Source organism: Hemitrygon akajei, chromosome 13, assembly GCF_048418815.1.
Source record: "Hemitrygon akajei chromosome 13, sHemAka1.3, whole genome shotgun sequence".
NCBI lineage: Eukaryota > Metazoa > Chordata > Chondrichthyes > Myliobatiformes > Dasyatidae > Hemitrygon > Hemitrygon akajei.
In genome coordinates, this window is record NC_133136.1 from 80,457,764 (window position 1) to 80,482,089 (window position 24,326).

The 24,326-nt window shown below is 37.7% G+C and overlaps 1 protein-coding gene across 1 annotated transcript in view; it reads right to left on the reverse strand.

Moving 5' to 3' along the window:
* The window catches only part of haspin (histone H3 associated protein kinase), a 75,839-nt gene that overhangs the window by 25,914 nt on the left and 25,599 nt on the right, over window positions 1-24,326 (reverse strand). The window contains exon 4 of the mRNA XM_073064944.1: window positions 15,702-17,105. Coding sequence (XP_072921045.1) covers window positions 15,702-17,105 — 1,404 coding nt within the window. The remainder of the gene's footprint in view (window positions 1-15,701; window positions 17,106-24,326) is intronic.

A 24,326-nucleotide genomic window follows, 5' to 3' on the forward strand; every position in this document is an offset into this window, starting at 1 on the left:
GACATTTTCACCTTGGGAAAATATTCTGACTATCTATGCACCTCATAATTTTATATACAGGTTCCCCCTCTATTCGAAGGTAGAGCGTTCCTATGAAATAGTTTGTAAGCTGGAATGTCGTAAAGTGCAGAAGCAATTACAGTTATTTATATGGGAAAAATTTGTGAGCGTTCGCAGACCCAAAAAATAACCTACCAAATCATGCCAAATAACACATAAAACCTAAAATAACAGTAACATATAGTTAAAGCAGGAATGATCTGATAAATACACAGCCTATATAAAGTAGGAATACTTCTCTGAAATTATTGCAGCACCGTCCACCGCAGCGAAAATCTCACGCAAAGGCTCTCGGTGGAAAGACTCGCGGCAAAAGCTCTTGGCAGAAGCACATGGCGCAAGCGCTCTCGGCAGTAGCACTCTTTCCATTAACCTTTAAGCTATGAAGCTGCCAAATCATACCAAATAACACATAAAAATACACAGCCTATATAAAGTAGAAAGAATGTACTTCCAGTGTAGTTTCACTGAGCAGAATCAGGAAGACAGTGAGCACACTGATGGTGTGTTAGGCTGACTTGTCGGAGGTTGGGGTGGTGGGAGGTAGAGGAGACTGGGATGACATCTCATCGTCATCTGTTTCCATCAGGGCAGGCAGGTCACCTTCTTCTATGTCAGCCTGCCTCGATGTCAAAGGTCGAGTTTCATCGTCTGCTGTGGCTGATGTGGAAGGCTTGAACAACGGCAGTATGCTTGACTGCTTAGCCTCGCGCATTTTTCTATCATACAGTTCTTTGTAAGCACTCAAACAATCCTGCAAATATGCCCTTAACCTACATACCCTTTCAAAATTAAAGTCATACTTTTCTGCAATCATTGCAGTGTTGTCAATTGCAGCGAAAATCTCACGCAATTGCTTCACGTTCAGTTCCTGGACGACTTCACTTTCGGGCCATTTGCTACTGTGTTCGGTTTTAATTGTTATCTTTTCCTTTTCATCAGCTCTTCATCTGTCAGTTCTTGGTCATGGGATGCCAAAACCTCTTCAACATCATCTTCATCAACTTCCACAAACCCTTTGCCAAAATCACTATGTCCTTACTTTGTTCACCAAGATTGAAATGCTTAATTATGTCTAGTTTTATGGTAAGTGTAACACCCTTACGCGCTCTTTTAGGCTTTTCTGATACCTTAGCAAGATGAGTTCTAACGGATGCCCAAAATAAATTGACATAAAGCACAGATGCTCACAGGCACGTGTTTAGGTAATGCCGGCTAGAAAGCAGTTCCGGGGGAGGAGCTCGGCTGCTTGGGGCAGACGCTGCCTTTTTCGTAATGGTGAAAACACCGTTAGAGAAAACAGGTAACTAATGTATGTCTTTCATAACAGTGAGGCGTCGTAAAGCGAACGTTTCAAAAACGGGGGACACCTGTACTGAGGTCATCTCTCTGGCCCAGACACTTTAGAGAAAAGATTGCTTGCCAAACCACTTCTTGTAGCTAATCCAGGCCATGTTCTTTCTAATCTAAGCAATTCCTGGTGAACATCCTCAGTGCACTTGCCAAAGCCTCTACATCCTTCCTGAGGTATGGCAACTAGTACTCCAAATGTACCTTAAAGTTCTTATACAACTGCAACATGACTTTCTGAACTAAACACCCCAACCGATGAAAGCAATCATGTCACGTACCTTATTTATGCCCCGATCTACTTATGTTGCCACATTCAGGGAGCAATGGACCTGCAATTTACTGTATACTTTCCACCTTGCATTTGAGCTCCCAAAGTAAAACAGCTGTTCAAATTAATCTCCATTTACTGCTTATCTGCCTAGATTTCTAATCAATGTATATCGTACTGGATCTTCTGTCAACCTTCTCACTATCCATAACTCTGCTAATTTTTGTATTACCTGCAATTTATTAATCAGACCAACTACATTTTAGTCCAAATTATAATATAAAATATAAAATCAAGTTTGCAAGACTTTATCTATGCTGCACAAAGCATGCTGATTATGCTTGTCCAGATGCAGGTTTATCCTATACCCAAGAATCTTCTCCAATAATTTCCCTACCACTGATGAATGGCTCATCAACATATAATCCTCCAGTCTGTCCTTATTGCCCTTAGGTAATGAGCTCTGTCAAGGCCCCAGCAAGTTCCTTTCTTGCTTCTCTCAGTAATCTGGAATAAATCCCATCAGGCTCTGGTAATTATCCACCTCAATGCTCTTTAAGAGCTCTAATGCCAGCTCTTTCTTGCCATCAAGATGACCTAGAACATGAACATTCTCCTCCCTGATCTTGCTAGCTTCTATGCCCAACTCTCTGGTGAGTACAGATGTGAAATATTCATTTGCCATCTCACACATTGTGCTTGGAGCCACAGTCAATCTCCCTCTTTTGTCAAAAGGTGGTTGCACCAACTCCAGCGCTACGTTTTTAAATCTACATGCAAAAGGCTTTGGGATTTAATCCTATACAGCGGCTTTCCATGACCAATTTCAGCACTTCTGACTTCCTGTTTAAGTTCTCTCTCATTTCACAAACTTATTCAAAAAAAACCTGACCAGATCCTTTGGTGTGATTTAATGGGACTAATTCCCGGTAACATGATATTGGACACTCATCTCTGCCAATATTGTCTCATTAGAGTTGCTGCTTGTTATAGCTGTCGTTTCAATAGATCTTTTATTGCTATCGTCTCTCCTCCAGGGATTTCACTCTGAGGTTTTCAAGTAAGGTAGAGATACTTACTACAAATTCTACTTTTAACAGTTTATATCTTTAGTTTCTAATAGTTTACCGCATTTCTCTTGCTTTCCCACACTGCATCAGACATGCCCCGTTCTCAAATAGCTTTTATTAATACAAATTTTATTTTTAATTTGGTAAACTTGGCTTTCACCTTTCCATAGGTGCAGCTTTCTAACATTACATCTTTAGGTTTAATTAACCTGGGTTACATTGCCATCTTGTCTTTCTTCCTCACAGAAAAATATCGGGACAGGGACGGGAGAGGTTCCAGAGAACTGGAGGGTTGCTGACTATTCCTAATCATATTATACTTCTCCAAATGTTCATAAATCCTGCCTTTCAGGATCTTCTCCATCAACTTACCACCACTGAGGTAAGACTCACTGGTCTATAATTTCCTGGGCTATCTCTACTCCCTTTCTTGAATAAAGGAACAACATCCACAACCTTCCAATCCTCCAGAACCTCTCCCATCCCCACTGATGATGCAAAGATCATTGCCAGAAGCTAAGCAATCTCCTCCCTTGCTTCCTACAGTAGCCTGGGATACATCTCCTCTGGTTCTGGTGACTTATCCAACTGGATACTTTCCCAAAGCTCCAGCACATCTTCTTCCTTAACATCTACCTGCACAAGCTTTTCCATCCACTGTAAGTCATCCCTACAATTGCCAATATCCTTTTCCATAATGAATACTTTGCTTCAGTATTCACTAAGTACCTCTACTATCTCCTCCAGTTTCATGCACACTTTTCCACTGTCACACTTGATTGGTCCTATTCTCTCACGTCTTATCCTCTTGCTCTTCACATACTTGTAGAATGCGTTGGGGCTTTCCTTAATTCTGCCCATCAAGGCCTTCTCATGACCCCTTCTGGGTCTCCAAATTTCATTCTTAAGCTCCTTTCTGCTAGCCTTATAATCTTCTAGATCTCTATCATTACCTAGTTTTTATGAACCTTTCGTAAGCTCTTCTTTTCTACTTGGCTAGTTTTACAATACCCTTTGTACACCACAGTTCCTGTACCCTACCATGCTATCCCTGTCTCATTGGAACATAAGTATGCAGAACTCCACACAAATATCCCCTGAACATACGTTTCCATACATTTCTCTGAGAACATCTGCTTCCAATTTATACTTCCAAATTCCTGCCCAATAGCCTTATTTTTCCCCTTACTCCAATTGAACACTTCACTAACTTGTCAGTTCCTATCCCTCTCCAAAGCTATGGTAAAGGAGATAGAATTGTGATCACTAGCTCCAACATGCTCTCCCACTGAGAGATCTAACGCTTGATGGTGACTAATGCATTTTCCATCATAAGTGGTAACAGAAATTTTACACTAATATGGTAACTAAAACATTACTGAGCCAAAATGGATTTATCCAAACAACTGTGATAAAGCAACCTGACTTTTATAACATATAAAGTGCAACAAAATTCAACTGCCAGTTCTTATGATCATCATTGCCTGACAACACTGATCAGAGATGGAGCATACTCGTGTGATGGACCAGAGGAAAAGATGCTTGCATTATCAAGATGCAATTTCTAAAGTGCAGGGCCTTGTTGGGTTACACATATCCTAACAACCAAAATCTAACTTTATACAATTTTACATATATCTATTTTAAGTATTTTGCACTCTAGTAATAAAAAAATGTTTCATGGCATTCATTAATAACTCTATACAGTATATATTCCAATAGGTTAATTATGACTAGGTTTAGGGGCATTATTCAATTAAATGAAAGAATTATAGCAAGTATTTAAAGAACAATGCAAAGTGAATTCTCTTAAAAACAGGTATTTGACTTAGAGTTATAGGCTTACAAAATTGAACTTTTACGTAACCCAAGACAGCCGATAGTTCACTAATTACAATATGGCATCAAGAAGTTCGACTTTAAATGTCATGTTTAGTTACCAGTCAACACATTAGACTTGCATATCTCTTGTTTACCTTATTGAGTATAGAGTAAACAGCACAATGTGCAAAGTTTTACAATGCAATATTCATGTTAAGCCTTTGTAGCTGGGACTTAAAGGTGCTCTCTCCCGATATGGTGGCAATGGCTTACCATTAATTTTTCCAGTGTACTTTAAGAATCCCATGTATCTGTCCTGATCTCCAAATAACTCCCACAAATCAGACATGGACTTACCCAACAACAGTCGCACAAAATCTACTCTCCCAAACTATCACCCAAGACTGTCATAATTAACTTTCTTTCAATTCAACACGTACCACTGACGTCCTGCCTTATCAATATCAATCTTACAACGTCCAGAGTCATCATTACTGTTCAAAATACTCTCACACTGAAACACCTATCACCTGGACAGGCTCACTTCCCAAAGCAAGGTCTGGTTATGGCTTCTTCCCCAGTTGGATTATCTACATATAACATCAAAAACCCTCCAAGGACCAAACAATTTCTGCCCCAATAAAGCCTCTGTCAAAGAGGGAGACCCTGACACCACTAGAGAAAATTATATTCACCCACTGGGTTGCTTTTACATCTCTCTGCTCCCAATCGTGACTGGCAGGCTATCATATAACCCATCACAGTGATGGCAGCTTTCTTATTCCCAAACTTTACCCATATTGCCTCACTGGATGGGCCTTGCAGGATGTCCTCAAGTGTCCCTATGACATTCTCCCTGAGCAGTAGTGCAACTACCCACTTCTTTTACACACCTCCCTATCACATCTGAAGCCTGGAACAGTAACCTGTTAGGCCTGCTCTTCTCTCAACAAAAAAATGTTTGCTATGCTGATGCTTTTTTTTTGTTTCCTTACTTCCCACTTTGTGATAAGTGAAGTACAGATATCCAAATCCGACTGCCCAAAGGGGTGGATTCAATTTTTTAAAAATCTGTTTGAAATGTGATGTGGGGCTTTTGGTTATGCAACAGGCCTCACATGGTGAATGAACAAATGTAAAAATGTAAAGAAAAATTTCTAGCTCAGCGTGTTGTGTGACTCAAGTCCACTTTACTACTGTTAAGTCTATCCAACTGACAGCTGAGTAGTTTGGCTAAAAACCTCTGTGATAGAGATCAAGTTAAGTCAAGTTGCTGCATTTATTTAGTAACTGTCACATCATGCAGACCTTTTGTCATTAGACTACAGTAGAAAGTGTAAGTTGGTTAATGCACAGCAAATTGCCTTGTCCTGGAACAATTGGGGAGGAATCTCACAGGCTTTTCCTTTAAGATGTCTCAACAGTTGTTAAGTTCCTCAATGGATTACAAACATACAGGCACAGGAATCAGGTATCTAGTCATGGTCATCTTCTGCTCAGTGGTATTCCTTGGAATAATGCTGCTGGTGATATTGACAATGTTATATTCAATGAGGGTGAAGGAAGAATTAACTGACTTTCACTGGGGATATCACAAAGCGTAAACAGGAATTACGGCAAATTATTCAGTTCAAATAATGGCAAGGACTTACTAAATTTAGATACAGACTGCAAACCTGCAGGATAAGCATCAAATAAGTTTCAGACACAGAAAGCATTGCCTGCTTTGCTCTGTACCCACTGTTGTTCAGCTGGCAAGGAACACCTCTTCAGAATTGCATACTTGGAGAGTGACAATATTAGGAAGCAATGGCTAGCCTTCTACTTTACCATTTTGATTATTGCAGAGTATGAATGGAGTGTGATGGAACTATGATGGCAAATTAAGTTCAAATGATGACCAGATCTTGTTACATTCATACAACTATCTGAACATCTATCAAATAAAACAGTATTGGTGCCCTAAGCACAAGGACTCCTCGGGTCATCTAACACCAAGTTCCCTATCGTAAGCTGGCCTCACTAGCACAACCAAATGAAAGAAATACTCAAGGATAGAAAGATAAAGGAGAACTATTCTTCCCCAAGACCCATCTGTCTGCCCAACTTGAATGCAAGTACATCAGGTAGACTTCACGGAACAAAGGAGCTACATGATTTCCGTTAACTTATTCCAGTCATACCAGTGCCCAAGAGCAGGGTGAGCTGCCTGAACGATTATCACTCAGTTGCACTTACATCTACTGTGATGAAGTACTTTGAGAAGTTGGTGATGGCCTGAATCAACTCCTGCCTAATTAAGGGTCTGCATTGAGGGATCAGCAGTGGAAAGGGTGAGCAGTTTCAAGTTCCTGGGTGTCAACAGCTTTTAAGGTCTATCCTGGACCCAACATATTACAAAGGCAGCAGCAGCTATATGTCACAAGTGGTTTGAGGACACATGGTATATCATCAAGGCACTCACAAATTTCTACAGATGTAGCGGGAATGTTGCATCACTGATATGGAGGGGCCCACTGTAGCTTTTCCCAATCTTGTGCAGAGGATTTGACATGCTGAGTTCCTCCAGCATTTTCTGTGTGTCTCACTGGATTTCCAGCATCTGCAGAATGTGCTTTATGTTTCATATAAAATAAGTTGTCACGAAAATTTCTCACAGATGTACCACGGAGAGCATTCTAACTGGTTTCATTGCCATCTGGTACGGAAAGGCCACTATAAAGGTTCAGAAGAAGCTGCAAAAGGTTGTAAACTCAGCCAGCTCCATCATGGGCACTGGCCTCCGCAGCATCGAGAACACCTTCAAAAGGTGATGACTCAAAAAGGCAGCTTCCATCATTAAGGAGCTCCATCACTCAGACATGCCCTCTTCTCATTGCTGCAATCAAGGAGGTGGTACAGGAGCCTGAAGACACGCACTCAACAGCTTAGGAACAGCTTCTTCCCCTCCACCATCATATTTTTGAATGGATAATGAACCCATGTACACTACCAATTTTTTTGCTCTCCTTTTGCATGACTTATTTAATTTTTATGCAAGTTCCTTATTGTAATATATAGGTTTTCTTTAAATTATGCATTGCAATGTACTGCTGTCACAAAACAGCACATTTCACAACATATGCCAGTAATATTAAACCTGATTCTGATATCAGTGCACTTACAGGATTAGCCCAATGGATGATTTGTACATCAAATCAAATCTTCTGATAAACAGAATACAAACTCTTCACAAACTTTTCACAATGTTAAGCAAGAATAATAACTTAGGCAACTTTTTTTTAAAAATTCATTCTTTTGAAATCAGGGAGTCACCAGCAAGGTCAGCAGATTACTCAATCCAAAATGGACTAATTTCTGGAAACATTGCATTCCTATTGATGAAGGTACTCCAACAGCAAGGAAGTTCCGTGATTTGCTCTAATTTTCACACTCAAACCAAATTCCAAGGGCATTGTGCATCTTGCAGGTACAGTATCTGAAGTTTTTGTCTTTCTTGATGGGCCAAATTGCCTCCCTCAAAGGCAAATGAAAAACAATTTTAAAAATGTGTTGAAAACAAAAATATTGTGGCAGTTTCAGATTGTTAGTATATCAGAACATAGTTAAGAGGTTTCTTTTGCAAACCGTTGAACAAAAAATTCCTGGAAGAGTTGACTTTAATTTTAAAAAAAAGCAGATGAAGAAATTAATCTTGAGGTTAACAACACAAACAAAATGCTGGGGGGAGCTCAGCAGGTCAGACAGCATCATTGGAGGAGAATAAACAGTCGACATTTCAAACCAAGATCTTTCACCAAGGCTGGAAAGGAAGGAATCAGAAACCAGAATAAAATTGCAGGGGAAGAGATAGGTGTAAAAGCGAGCAGATGAGTCTTCACCCGAAGCATTGACTGTTTATTCCCCTCCATAGGTACTGCCTAACTTGCCGAGTTCCTCCAGCATTGTGTGCGTTGCTCAAGATTTCCAGCATCTACAGAATCTCGTGTTTTTGTAGTTAACAGTTGTATTACTTGTTTCATCTCCTCAAGACATCTTTAAATAGCTTATTATGAATAAAGCACTTGTACTTTTGATAGCATCTAGTTAACATTCAGCAAAGCTTCACAAACCAGTGGGGATAAGTAATTAGATAATTTTTCAATTGATTGAATATCTTGATCAGAACAGTTACCTACAATACCTTCTTGAATAGGGCCACAGACATCTGTGTTAATTTAAGTGTCGCAACAGACAATTTAAGGCAATGATATAGGGTTCTCCTGAGACACACCATCTTTACTCAAGGATGATACTCTCCTTAACGAAAATTCAATTATCATTTGATCCATAAGAAAGGTTACCCTACAATGAGACCAAATAGAATAACACTATATTTACTGATGATTAGAACAACAAGAAGGGGTCATACTGAAATACAAATTCTAATTTATCAGAGGAGACAAGATGCTTTTCCACCAAGTTGGACAGCCAGAAACTAAGGTACAGTCGACTCTCCTTATCCGCAAGGGATTGGTTCTGGGACCCCTCGCGGATACCAAAAAACACAGATGCTCAAGTCCTTTATTCAACCTGTCTCAATGCGGTGGACCTTAGGACCCAGCAGAACCCCAGACCTTATTTAACCTGTCTCAGTGCGGTGGACATTAGGGCCCGGCGGCAGAGCTCGGAATCCATAGTGTTTCTGTTCACGAAAATAATCACGATTGAAAATGAAGTGGAAATAATAAAGCGATCGGACAGAGGTGAAACGCCATCGGTCATTGGAAAAGTGTTAGACTACAGTTGGTCAATGATCGGAACAATTTTAAAGGATAAAGTGAGAATGGCCCTGCTCCGATGAAAGCTACAATTACTACTAAGCAACGCAGTGGTTTAATTATTGGATTTTGGGGTTTTGGGTTTTTGATCCTCCACATTAACCAGACACGGATGGAGAGCGCGCTCGGGAGCGACCTGTCACTAGATCGAACTCAGGAACTTCCATTCCCGAGCTGGTTGCTAAAACATACGTTATTAAGCGTTTTATATGCATAGAAAAGTAAAATATATACTAAGACAAATGTTTGACTGACGCTAAATAATACCGGATGTACCTGTTCCGACTTTCATAGTCAGAGAACTTACGATTTTTTTTCAATCCCGATCCACGGTAACCTACGCACATCCTCCGGTATACTTTAAATCATCTCTAGATTACTTATAATACCTAATACAATGTAAATGCTATGTAAAATAGTTGTTATACTACACTGTTCAGGGCATAATGACAAGAAAGAAAAAAGTCTGTACATGCTCAAACAACAAGTGCTGGAAGAGAACTTCTGGGTTTTCTCGTTTCGCGGTTGGTTGAATCCGCGCATGCGGAACACGCAGATAAGGAGGGCCAACTGTATTAGTCTCAGGCATTCTCCTGTGAGGTCCAAGATGTTTTCTGCAAAGGGAGGAATTCAGGTGGAAATTTTAAAGGGACCTGTCTGGAGGAAAGTGGATGCCTCTTTGACTCTTTCACAACGAGCCAGGTAAAGCTGGTTCCAGTGACATCATCGTTCAGAATGGCAGCCTAAAATATAGCTCCTCTGGAAAAACGTTTATTTTGCCCCGTTAATCTGCCAAATACAAGTTTTCTCATAGATCCTACCTACCTACAAGGGGGGCAAGCACACGCCCTGTCGCACTCCTCGCTTGGTCGGTCACTCTCTCTGGGCTGCAACCACTGCAGCCCCGGCACAGGGACCTCTGGCCCTTACCTTGTCCTCTCACTGGTGTGTTGCAATGATTTTATATGTTCATACAAGGAAAATATGTGCTGTGTGTTTAATATCCAAATGTTACTTAAAATGTCATGATGCTATTGACTTATAAGTGAGTTATAATTGACTTATCACTATGTTCATCTGAAGAAAATATGCACTATGTGTTTAATATTAAATTCGTTACCTTTTAGAAACGAAATTGAGTGTATTAGCCATTTGTAAGTGACTTATAGTTGACTTATCATCTATATCTGGTCACGATTAACACCCCCACCCACCCCGTCCCTGTTGGCCGGTCTGCAAGAATATTGTCAATACTAAACCGGTCCGCGATGCAATAAAGGTTGGTGATCCATCCTACACGTGTGCGTGCTGGCGAGGCTGACACTGGGCCTCATTCAGACGAAATGGCAAATTTAATAAAAATTCTGGAAGAGATGCGGGATTTCCAAAAAGACATAAAACAGCAACTAAATGATATCAAGACAGAGCTCACCAACGTTAATCAAAAAATAGCAGTGGCAGAGACACGAATTGAAAAGGTGGAAGATCGCCTTCAAAACGTGGAATGGATGCTAAGTAAGATGATAGAAGTGTTAAATCAACAAGAACATAAACTACTTGACCAAGAAGGAAGGTCACGATGGAAGAATATCAGGATATATAATGTTCCTGAAGGAGCGGAGGGGTTGTCTATGGTGGAGTTTTTAGAAAAGTTACTACGGGACCTGCTGGAGATTCCTTCGACTAAGGAACTCAACACTGAGGGAGCACACCGAGCGCTCGTCCCGAGGCCTTCTGGAGACAGGGAAGGTAAGCCATGGTCAATAGTAATCAGATTCCTTCAGCACAAAACCAAAGCAGAGATTCTGCGCAAGACCTGGGGAAAGAAGGTATTTTTGAACGGGAATTTGATATATTTTGATCAGGATTACCTCCCAGTGATCCTGCAGAAACACAAGGAATATTCTGAAGCAAAGCGAGTATTAAAGCAAAGAAAGATTAGCTTCCAGACTCTGTACCCTGCTAAACTGCGAGTGTTTTATGAAGGTGGGATGCGACTGTATCACACCGTGGAAGAGGCGACTGCTGACATGAAGGCCAGAGGGTTGCCCGTCAGCGTGATCAAACTGAGGGAAAGCCTGGCTGAGCAGCTATCCCGCTCTGCTTCGGAAACAGTGAGAGAACCGAGAAAGCAGGAGATGGGAGGAGGGCGAGAGAAGTATATCAGGAAGAGACTGAGTTTTCCAAAGACAGCCCTCACCCCCTCCAGAAGAGCCATAAGGTCTGACTAATTTCAAAAGTGTTGATTAGTTAAACAGAAGCAAAAACTGACGGTGCTATACTTATCTCAAGAAATACATATCACAATATGGATTTTATATTACTTAATTATTTTATTTTTATTTATTCATTCACTCCTTTTTCCCCACTTAAATGAGAATATATACATGGGAGGAATGCACAGGGAAATCTTTTCTGTGTAATGAACATAGATTTTTTCACTTACTTTTATGGGTACTGCAGTGGGAGCCCTCAACTCACAGGTAGGAGAGGCTATTCCCCACAGCTAGACGTTTCCTCTAGCTCAACCCAGGGTCATCTGCTAGAGACCTCAGCCTTGGAATCACACCTTTGTTACCTTTCTTTTTATTTGCACATCTTGGTTCTTATTTGTTCAGGGAGTAGACTGATTAAGTTTTATTCTGCTAATTTCAGTGAAATACTGACAGATAAATACACATGGCTAAGGACAAAGTAAAATTCATTTCTTTTAATGTCGATGGACTGTTAAATCCAATCAAGTGCAGTAAAATTCTATCAAAAATGAAGAAAGAACAAGCCCATATACTATATTTACAGGAAACACACAAGTGATAATGAGCATGGAAAACTAATGGCTTCACTGATTTGTTTTTCTCCTCATATAAATCAGGACATAGGAAAGGAGTTGCTATTCCCATCTCAAGCAAGCTAAATTTTGAGAAAGTATCTGAAATGGAAGATAAGGAGGGCAGATATATTCTGGTAAGGGGGAATTATAGATGGAAATTCAGTTACTCTATTGAATATATATGCACTCCCAGGAAGTGATATTAGTTTCTTCCAGAAAATTACTAATATTATGGTAACGGAAACAGAAGGTCTCTTGATATGTGGGGGAGACATAAATTTACAATTACAACCAAAGTTAGACTTTTCCAATAGAAAAACCTATGAAACAAAATCTTTACATAAGAAAGTTAATACACTTTTTGAGGATGTTGGTTTAATTGATATATGGAGGGACCTTTTCCCTGACAGAAGGGATTACACTCTTTATTCTGCTCCACATTCTGTATATACAAGAATAGACTATTTCATAACATTTGGAAAAGACAAAGACAAAATAAACACCTGTGGAATTGGGACAATAGATGTAAGTGACCATGCACCTATATATTTATCTGTTGATTTTGACCTACAACCAAAGAATACTATTTGGAAGTTAAATTCAAGTCTCCTCAATGATCCCTATCTTGAGGAACAAATTAAAAAAGAAATTGGTCTCAACTTAGAATTCAATGATAATGGAGAGGTTTCACCTCCCATTTTATGGGATACTCTGAAGGTGGTCTTAAGAGGGAAAATTATAGCGATATCTTCATATAAGAAAAAAATAAGGAATAAAACATTAGAGGAATTACAAAATAAGCTGAAAGAACTAGAAAGAAACAAATTGAGTTTGGCACATTAGAGGAAATTTTAAAAATTAGGAATAAAATTAATAGTTTAGCTACCACAAGAAATCAGGAAGAATTTAATGTTTCTGAAACAGAGCCACTATGAAAGTGGATCTAAATCTATGAAAATACTGGTGTGGAAACTGAAAAAAAAAAAGATAGCAGAAAATTCAATTCATAGAATTAGGAATCCAAGAACAAAAGTGATAAAAAAAAAAAATAAGCTATGTGAAATTCAAGAAGCTTTTGAAGTGTTTTACAAAACTATTCCAAAGTTCCAGGGGGAAGCATAACCCAAATTGACACCTTCCTGAATTCTCTAGAGTTACCCACTTTAAGCGAAGAACAAAATAGAACGATGACTGGGACAATTGAAGCTGAACTAAAAACTGCAATTAGTAGGTTTAAATTAAGCAAATCACCAGGATCAGATTGATATACGGCAGAGTGGTATAAATAATTTAAAAATGTATTAATTCCTGTTTTACTCCCCACACTGAACTGGGCTCTAAAAGGCATAAAAGCCACCCAGCTGGAAGGAGGCAATAAACTCAGCTATACCAAAAGAAGGCAAGGATAAAATGGAATGTGGGTCATTTAGACCAATATCTGTTCTTAATGTGGATTATAAATTATTTACCTCCATCATGGCCAAACGATTAGAAGAGTTCCTACCCACACTGATACATAACGATCAGACAGGTTTTATACAACAACACCAAACATAAGACAATATACGAAGGACACTTCACATTATGGATCATATACAAAAAAATAAAATTGAAGTAATGGTGATAAGCGTGGATGCTGAAAAGGCATTTGATTCGGTTAATTGGAATTTTCTTTACAGAGTTTACATATCGCAATTATTAAAACTATACAGGCACTATATGACAATCCTACTGCTAGGATTAAACTTAATGGATATTTATCAGATAGCTTTACCCTAGAAAGGGGCACGAGACAGGGTTGTGCATGGTCACCGCTACTCTTCGCGTTATATCTGGAACCATTAGCTCAATATATCAGACAGAATGAAGATATCAGGGGAATTACTATTAAAGGGACAGAACATAAATTGGCTTGTTATGCAGATAACATTTTGATCCCTCTAGGGCAACCAACATATTCTTTACCTAAATTGATGCAATCCTTTGAACAATATGGTCAATTATTGGGATACAAGATCAACATAGATAAAACCCAATTACTTTCATATAACTGTAGCCCACCAAGAGAAATTGAAAGTAGATATCCTTGGGCATGGCAAACAGAGCCTTTCAAATATTTGGGCATCATTATGCCAAAAGATTCGGCAAAATTATCAAAATGCAATTATTTGCCTATATATAAAAAAATTAAGGAAGATGGAACCCAATTTTGACCTTTATATTTTCTGGGAATGTCCCGTTATCAAAGACTATTGCAGTGGGATACATAATGCCCTATAAGACATCTTTAATTGTGAAATACCCTTAGAAAGTTAGACCATATATTTTGGATATATATCGCAAGAATGGTTGAAAATAGATAAATATTTAATGAATACACTGCTGGTGACTGGTAAAGACTCTTACCAGGAAATGGCTATCACAGGAGAGCCCAACCTTAAACGCATGGATGGGAAATTACAATGGACATTTACAAAATGGAGAAGAAAACAGCATTTGTTAATCATAAGTTGAAACGGAAAAATGGTTTAACTACATAACACCTCATAGGCCTGATTTTATTCTCACAAATCAATGAATATGTTGTTAAAAAAAGATCACTCCCTACTTGTACATAGTTTTCTCCTTTTGCTTGTTCTTTCTTTCCTCTTTTCTATAAATGTATACCTCAGATAAATATTATGTGGAGATTTGTGGCAAATATGACTATATATTTGTATAGTATCTGAAATACATCTTGTGGAAATGTTTGTTTGATGATGAACTTCAAGAAAAAATAAATTACAAAAAAAAGGCAGGTAAAGTCAGAAAATCTAACCAACATTAAAGCACATCACAACTCTGGTTTACTCACTCTCAGCATTTGAAGCCTGTGCCATTTGTCGGCATGGAGTACAAAATGGACTTCTGGAAAGTAATTTAAATGTACAACATGCATATTTAATATTACAAATGCCCAGTAGGATTCCATGCATTGATACATTTGCACAAATGTCAGCAATATCGTCAGCCCACAGACTTGTCCAACAACCTCAAATAGGAGCCTTTAAGAACAAAAGTTTAAGCAGTTCCCATTTTGAGCCAGGATTTGGACTGAGTGAAGGAAAACTTCTGCAGCGAATCTTTGGAAACATCAATCCTGGAAGGCAATGCTCAACTACAAATTATACGAATAGATTTTTGGACACTAAAGGAAGCATGTTATATGGAGATGCACAAAGCCCAAGGAAAAAATTGCTTTTGAGAATAGAACTCCAATAACACTTAATGGCTTATTCCCATGTGCTTCCTTTATGATGGAAGCATTCAATATGGATTACATAGTGTAAAAATGGAATTGTCTCAAGAGTACAGGTCTTAGATGCTGGAGTAGGGCTTGAACATACCAATCCCCAACTTGGAGAAGATTTTCACTGAGACAAGTTATTACAAACTAGTGCAAACAAGTATGCAATAGTATGATTATTATAGTTCCTTACCTCTGCTGCTGGCAGAAGCGTAGGCTTAAGTGCATCCAGTGAGGATTTCTCTTGACATTTCACTGTTGTTGAAATAGGACTTGATCTTTTTTGATGTATTGATTTAGTGAAAGTATTCTGCTCACCCAGTATATTGGAGCTACTCATAAGATTATTTTGGCTAGATAGCCTCTTTGTTTTCATCTGGCAATAATTTTCCTTTGAAAGTGTTTTGTTGTTTTGCCTTCTAATATTTTGAAGAACATTTTTGTCAATTACAGACCCTTTACGAGACTTGCCTTGAACTGATTCCGCACCTAACCAATCAGTTTGCAAATTCAGATGTACTGCAGATGGATGTGAATTTACATAGCTGCTATCTCGATACATGTGTTCTTTACCTAACGTTTCAAAACAGTATTTATATTTATCAAAATCAACATCAGATACACATAGTGAATTTCTTGAACTTCTCTTTTGTGGCAGGTGCTGCTGTAGTTCAAGATGGCGGAGTAACACAATAGGCTTCCAAACAAGGCTTTCAGATGATTTTACCAAACATTTTTGGGGTGTGAATTTTACATGCAGATTATTAATAATCTGCTGTTTCTTTTCAGCATCTCCTTGGAAAGAGCTTGCTTTAGAAAAACCATGCTCAGTGGTCAATGAGCTTTGATTATGCAAGTAGTTCTCTACTGAAAACTTGTCTAATTTTACTACAGGCTGAAAGTTCAAATTGGAATCCCTGTTTTCACATTCACAGTGTACCTGTTTATTTACTAAATTGAGATTTAAGGCAGAGTTAATTAATCCAGACTTTGCCGAAGGGTCTTTGACAAGTACTTTCAAATCATTTGTTTCATGAATTAAGCCAACCTTGGGAGATATCGGAGATTCTTCAGGGTCATCAGAAAATAATTCTTTACTGTAAAACGACCTGTGTGAAGTTTGATGTCGACCATCGTTCTGAACTTGAAATGGATGAGAAGTTACTGGATTTACATGTTCAAAATCTTCTACTGAAGCCACAGGTTTATGGTCAGTTTCAAAACCACAAGTACCTTCCAGCTTTTTACGAGACAGTCTAAGGAATTCTGAATAATTTGAAAACTCTGTAGAGACAAGCTCCTTACATAATGAATTACTCTGTCTGAAGCAGCAAATTTCCACCACACTAGGGAGGTCAGTCGTTTCAGCAGTACAAGGCTCAACACTGCTTTTCCACGCGTAATCCTCCTCGTTTTCACTATCAACAGAAATTAAGCATCTTGATGGCTTCTCCATTTTCACTTTCCGAGTACAAGAGGGTGTGCTGGTTTGCAAAGGAAGTCTGTTGAGCTTTTTTACGAAGCTGGGATTCGACACATTCGTCTTATCACAACAAAGTGATGACTCGGTAGATTGACCTGATCTTCTAATGAAACCCTGGAACAGAAGGTCAGAAAAGTAATTGATTTAGGTACAAATACCAAGACAACTATGAAATCAACATTCAAATTATGCTTTTAAATTACAGCCCACAGCTCAGTTGCATACAGTTCTAAAGAGAATGCAGGTGCTGGAATCTGATGCAAAAAAACAAACTGCTGGGGGATCTCTACAGGCCAAGTAGCATCTGTAAAGGAAAACAGTCAACCAGCTAAAGGGTCTAAACCCACATCATTGAATGTCTGTTTCCCTCTACAGATGCTACCTGGACTACTGAGCTCCTGAAGCACTCTACATTTTACAATTTTGAAATTCCTTGAAACATAAACCATTATTTTTGGACCAAATTAAAAGACCATATATCTGTGCTTAATACCTTAATCTACAAAGCAAATTAAAACAGAACCATAGATTTGTCAGGTTTAAATTTGATGAATCTGAATTGTGTTCCATACACACAAATCTGACAGACCCAAAATTAGTATCCCCAAATGCAGAAAGTTATAATTCATATTTGTAAACAATACTGGAAAAATGTCACATGGCAATCACAACCAAACTAATCACAATGTCAAATAAATCTCAAGCACAATAACGTTCTGTGCTCAATATGCAACTCTTTTTGTTCATTCCTTTGGAGTCACCAACAAGGTGAGTAGTTATTGTTCTAGCTTAAGTGTCATCGAGCAGTCCATGGACTGATTTCCTGATCCACCTCATTCCTTTTGGTGAGGGTACTCCAACAGCAAGGAGGTTCCAAGATTCACTTTCATGGCAATGACAATACATTTCCAAAGATAGAACATTTAGATCCCTTCTTAATGGTAGTAGACATGAATTTTATTATCCAAGCAAATAACTGCAATGCATTTTGCAGATGGTACATTACATTCTCTGTGTGCCAATGGTGGAAGAAATAAATGTTTAGAGAGTGGTGAATGGAGTACCAATTAAGAGGACTACCTTGTAAAGTGTCTACCTTCTTGAATGTTTTTCCACCACGCCCCCAGGATGTCAAGAAAGGGACTTAACAATGGAACTGCCATTGAATCTTGAGTAGATTCAATTCATTGACCCTCATTAAAATGCATCATTTTAAGTCTTTAAGAATTATACTTTCCATGGTTTGATTGTTTTGTGAACAGTTTTAAGTATTTCTGCACAAAGCCAACTAATTTCTTTTGTTAAGAACAAACCTACATTAATGCATCACTCGCTTGATTTTGATCCCACTCCCCCACTCTGTCCAATCCCCAAACGTTCTTATCCGCGCCGACCAGTCTTAACCCACATCTTCATTTTGTTACTTTTTAAATTATTTGATAAACTTAATACATCTTACTTCAGCACAATTGCAGAATTTAGTCCACAAAAAATGAAAAAAATCATACCTCAGTTATTCAAATGAGCCACATACACACAGACAACTACTTCCTAATTTCCATTTATATAATACCTAACATTTTAGGCCATGCTCTCCTGATTGTAATTTATTTTCTTTTTAAAGCAGTATCATCTCTCCCAATTGAATCTTCAGTATTTTCTCAACTTATTCAGATTACCCACTCAAACTTGTTATCAAGGAAATGCACAGCAACTTCAAATAACCTGTCATTAGACTTTTCAAATGTAAATATAAATTTTGTTAAATCTGCACAGCACCCCCTTAAGCTCAATATTGGATCTGTGGACAATTTATTCTTTGTGCCTATTCTGCCATTTAATGAGATCAGAGCTGAACTGTGACCTGGAGACAAAAAAAGATTGCAGATGCTGGAATCTTGAACAATGAACAAAATGCTGGAGGAACTCAGCAGACCAGGCAGCATCTGTGAGGGAAATGAACAATGAATGTTTCGGGTCCAGATGAAGGGCCTCAAACAAGGATGACTTCCATTTCCCTTATAAATGCTGTCTGATCTGCTGAGTTCTTCCAGTTGTTCATTTTTTGAACTGTGACATAATTCATATCTGTTAAAATAAACTTACCAACTGCATCATCTGCTATTTATCAAATAATTCCAAATTGTCACCATCCCATGTACAGAAGTTTCCAAATTCAGTAATTACTAGACTATTCAAATTAGCCTTGGCTCCCAACTAGAAAAAAGCTTTCCGCCAACTACTCAATCACCTCAGTCTAATCATTCCATACATTCTAACTTTACATTAGTAGTTACTACATTGTAACCCTTAGAGCCTTGGTTATAATTATGCTGTTTTCCCTCTTAAATAACCAGAAAAGCATGAAACAGGTTTCCCCTGCTATCCGAAAGTAGAGCGTTCCAATGAAAACTTTTGTAAGCCGAAATGGCGTAAAGTGAAGAAGCAATTACCATTAATTTATTTTTTTTGTAATTTATTTTTTTTATTGAAGTTCATCAAACAAACATTTCCATAAGATGTATTTCAGACATTGTACATATACATCATATAAATCACAAATCTCCACGAAGTATTTATCTGAGGTATACACTTATAGAAAAGAGTGGAAAGAAAAAAACAAGCAAAAGGAAAGAACTATGTACAAGTAGGGAGTGATTTTTTTTTTTTTAAAACAACATATTCATTGATTTGTGAGAATAAAATCAGGCCTATGAGGCATTATGTAGTTAAACTATTTTTCCCAGTATGAATCAAATTGTTCCAGCTTATGATTAACAGATGCTGTTATCTTCTCCATTTTGTAAATGTCCATTGTAATTTCCATCCATGTATTTAAAGTTGGGCTCTCCTGTGATAACCATTTTCTAGTAAGAGTCTTTTTACCAGCCACCAACAGTATATTAATTAAATATTTATCTCTTTTCAACCATTCTTGGGGTATATATCCAAAGTATATGGTCTTACTCTCCAAGGGTATTTCACATTTAAAGATGTCTTGTAGGGCATTGTGTATCCCCCTCCAATAGTTTTTGATAACAGGGAAGTCCCAAAAAATATGATAATGATTTGCATTTTGATTTCCACAATTTCTCCAGCAAACAGGGAGGTTACTATCATAATGGGATTTCAGAGAGGGTGTAATAAAATATCTTATCAAGTTTTTCCATCCAAACTCCCTCCATTTCTGTGAATTGGTACACTTCCATTGATATCTCCATATTGTTGTCCATTCTTCCTCAGATATAATTATCCCTCCTTCCTTCTCCCATTTTGTTTTAATGTATGAAGTCGAATGTGTTTTAAGATTTGACAACCCCTTATACATGCTTGAAATTATTCTACTACCATTATCTAAATTATATGCTTTTCTAAAGAGCTCTATCAAGCATGTATTTGCCTTGGTTACATTTTTAAGCGCCTTATTAACATATTGTCGCATCTGTAAATACCGATAAAAATCTTTTTTTTTTATTAAGTGTTTCTCCTTAAGCATTTCAAAACTTAAGTGTTCCTTCTTTCATTATGTTGCAAAGAACTTTATTCCTTTAGCTGTCCAGTCCTTAAATCTAGCATCCAATTTATTTGGTGTAAATCAGAGTCATATGCACACCATTTAAGAATTGCAATATCTCCCTCTAGATTATATTCTTTTATAGTGGTTTCCATATTTTAAGAGTCAATTTCACCCATGGATTATCAATAGTATTTATGTACCTTTGCAGGTTGTTATCAGCCAAAATTGCTTGTATGGGGATGGGAAGTACCCGCTCCTTAATGTTTTTCCATTGAGCGTCATATGATGGGTTGCACCAACATATCACAGCTCTCAACTGTGCTGCAAAATAATAATCTCTAAGAGAAGGCAAGCCCCATCCCCCCTTTTCCGTTGCTAATTGCAAAGTTTTGAGACAACCCTGCCAAATATACCTTAATAGCATCTTGTTCCATTCATTGAATTGATTTTGATTAATCTCTATTGGTAGGGTCTGAAAGAGATAACAGTCTGGGCAGTATATTCATTTTAATAGACTCAATCCTTGAACTGAGACTGAAAAAAGGAATCAGGCTCCATCTTGCCACATCTTCCTTAATAATTTTTATATATAAAGGCTGATAATTACATTCTGATAATTTTGCCAAATCTTTTGGCATAATGATGCCCAAATATTTGAAAGATTTTGTGTGCCATGCCCAGGGGTATCGACTTTCAATTTCTATTGGTTGGCTATAGTAATATGAAAGTAATTGGGTTTTATCTATGTTGATCTTGTATCCTGATAATTTACCATATTGTTCAAAGGATTGCATCAAATTAGGTAAAGAGTATGTTGGTTGCCCTAGATAGATCAAAATGTCAGCTGCATAACAAGCCAATTTATGCTCTGTCCCTTTAATAGTAATTCCCCTGATATCTTCATTTTGTCTGATGTATTAAGCTAATGGTTCCAGATATAGCGCGAAGAGTAGTGGTGACCATGCACAACCCTGTCTCGTGCCCTTTTCTAGGGTAAGACTATTTGATAAATATCCATTGATTTTAATCCTAGCAGTAGGATTGTCATATAGTGTCTGTATAGTTTTAATAATTGTGTCTTGGAAACCAAATCTATGTAAAACTCTGTAAAGAAAATTCCAATTAACTGAATCAAATGCTTTTTCAGCGTCCACGCTTATCACTATTGCTTCAATTTTATTTTTTTATATATGATCCATAATGTGAAGTGTCCTTCGTATATTGTCGAGTCTGGAGTTGTCGTATAAAACCTGTCTGATCATTACGTATCAGTATGGGTAGAAACTCCTCTAACCGTTTGGCCATGATGGAGGTAAATAACCTATAATCTACGTTAAGAATGGATATTGGTCTAAATGACCCACATTCCATTTTATCCTTGCCTTCTTTCGGTATAGCTGAGATTATCGCTTCCTTCCAACTGGGTGGCATTTGTGCCTTAGGGGTCCAATTCAGTGTGGGGAGTAAAACAGGAATTAAATCATTTTTAAATTATTTGTACCACTCTGCCGTATACCCATCTGATCCTGGTGACTTGCTTAATTTAAGCCTACTAATTGCAGCTTTTAATTCAACTTCAGTTATGTCAGCAGTCATCCTTCTATTTTGTTCTTCGCTTAAAGTGGGTACCTCTAGAGAATTCAAGAAGGTGTCAATTTGGATTATGCTTCCCCCTGGAACTTTGGAATATAGTGTTTTGTAAAACACTTCAAAAGCTTCTTGAATTTCACTTAGCTTATTTTTTATCATTTTCGTTCTTGGGTCCCTAATTCTATGAATTGCATTTTCTGCTATCTTTTTTTTTTCCAGTTTCCATGCCAGTATTTTCATCGATTTCAATCCACTTTCATAATGTCTGTATCAGAAACATTAAGTTTTTCCTGATTTCTTGCGTAGCCAAATTATTTATTTCATTCCTAATTCTTTTAATTTCCCCTAATGTATCCTGTGCCAAATTCAATTTATGTTTTTTCTCTAGTTCCTTCAGTCTATTTTGTAATTCCTCTAATGTTTTATTCCTTATTTTTTTCTTATATGAAGATATTGCTATAATTTCCCTCTTAAGACCACCTTCAGAGTATCCCATAAAATGGGAGGTGAAACCTCCCCATTATCATTAAATTCTAAGTAGAGACCAATTTCTTTTTTAATTTGTTCCTTAAAGTATGGATCATTGAGTAGACTTGAATTTAGTTTCCAAATAGTATTCTTTGGTTGTAGGTTAAAATCAACAGATAAATATATAGGTGCATGGTCACTTACATCTATTGTCCCAATTCCACAGGTGTTTATTTTGTCTTTGTCTTTTCCAAATGTTATGAAATAGTCTATTCGTGTATATACAGAATGTGGGCAGAATAATGAGTGTAATCCCTTCTGTCAGAGAAAAGGTCCCTCCATATATCAATTAAACCAACATCCTCAAAAAGTGTATAACTTTCTTATGTAAAGATTTTGTTTCATAGGTTTTTCTATTGGAAGAGTCTAACTTTGGTTGTAATTGTAAATTTAAGTCTCTCCCACATATCAGGAGACCTTCTGCTTCCGTTATCATAATATCAGTAATTTTCTAAAGGAAACCAGTATCACTTCCCCAGGGTGCGTAGTAACTGAATTGTCATCTATATTCCCCCTTACCAGAATATATCTGCCTTCTTTATCTCACATTTCGAATATTTTTTCAAAATTTAGCTTACTTGAGATAAGAATAGCAACTCCTCTCCTATGTCCTGATTTATATGAGGAGAAAAACAGATTAGTGAAGCCCATTCTCTTTAATTTTTTTATGCTCATTATCACTTAAATGAGTTTCCTGTAAATATACTACATGGCCATGCACTTTTTTTCATTTTGGATAAAATTCTCTTACGTTTGATTGGATTTAATAGCCCATTTACTTTAAAAGAAATGAATTTTACCTTGTACTTAGCCATCTGTATTTATCTGCCAATGTATCATTGAAATTAGAATAAAACTTAATCGATCTACTCCCTGAACAAATAAGAACCAAGAAACCCAAATAATAACAAAAATGGCAACGAACGTGTGATTCCAAGGCTGAGGTCTCTAGTAAATGACCCTCCGTTGAGCTAGAGGAAATGTCTAGCTGTGGGGGATAACCCCTCCTATTTGTGAGTTGAGGACCCCCATTGCAGTAATCATAAAAGTCAGTGAACAATTCCATTACACAGAAAAGATTTCCCTGTGTACTCCTCCTATAAATATATATATATATATATATATATATATATATATATATATACACACACATATATACATACATATGTGCATACACATACACACACATATTACACACATACATATATATGCACACATATACATATATATATTCTCATTTTGGTGGGGAGAAAGGAGTAAGTGAGCGAATAAAGAATAACAACCAAGTAATATAAAATCCACATTATAATAAGTATTTCTCGAGATAGGTATATCACCGTCTACTTTTGTTTCCGTTTAGCTTCTCAGCATTTTTAAAGTTAGCCAAACCTTATGGCTCTTCTGAAAGGGGTGAGGACTGTCTTTGGGAAACTCCCAGTCTCTTCCTGATATGTTTCTCTCGGCCTCCTCCCGTCTCCTGCCTTCTCGATTCTCGCACTATTTCCCAAGCCGAGCGAGACAATTCCTCAGCCAGGCTTTCTTTCGTTTTGGTCATGCTGACGGACAACCTTCTGGCCTTCATGTCTGTAGTCGCCTCTTCCACTGCCTGGTACAACTGCGTCCCGTCGTCATAAAACACTCGAAGTTTAGCAGGGTACGGAGTTTGGAATCTAAACTTATTTTGCTTTAGCACTCACTTT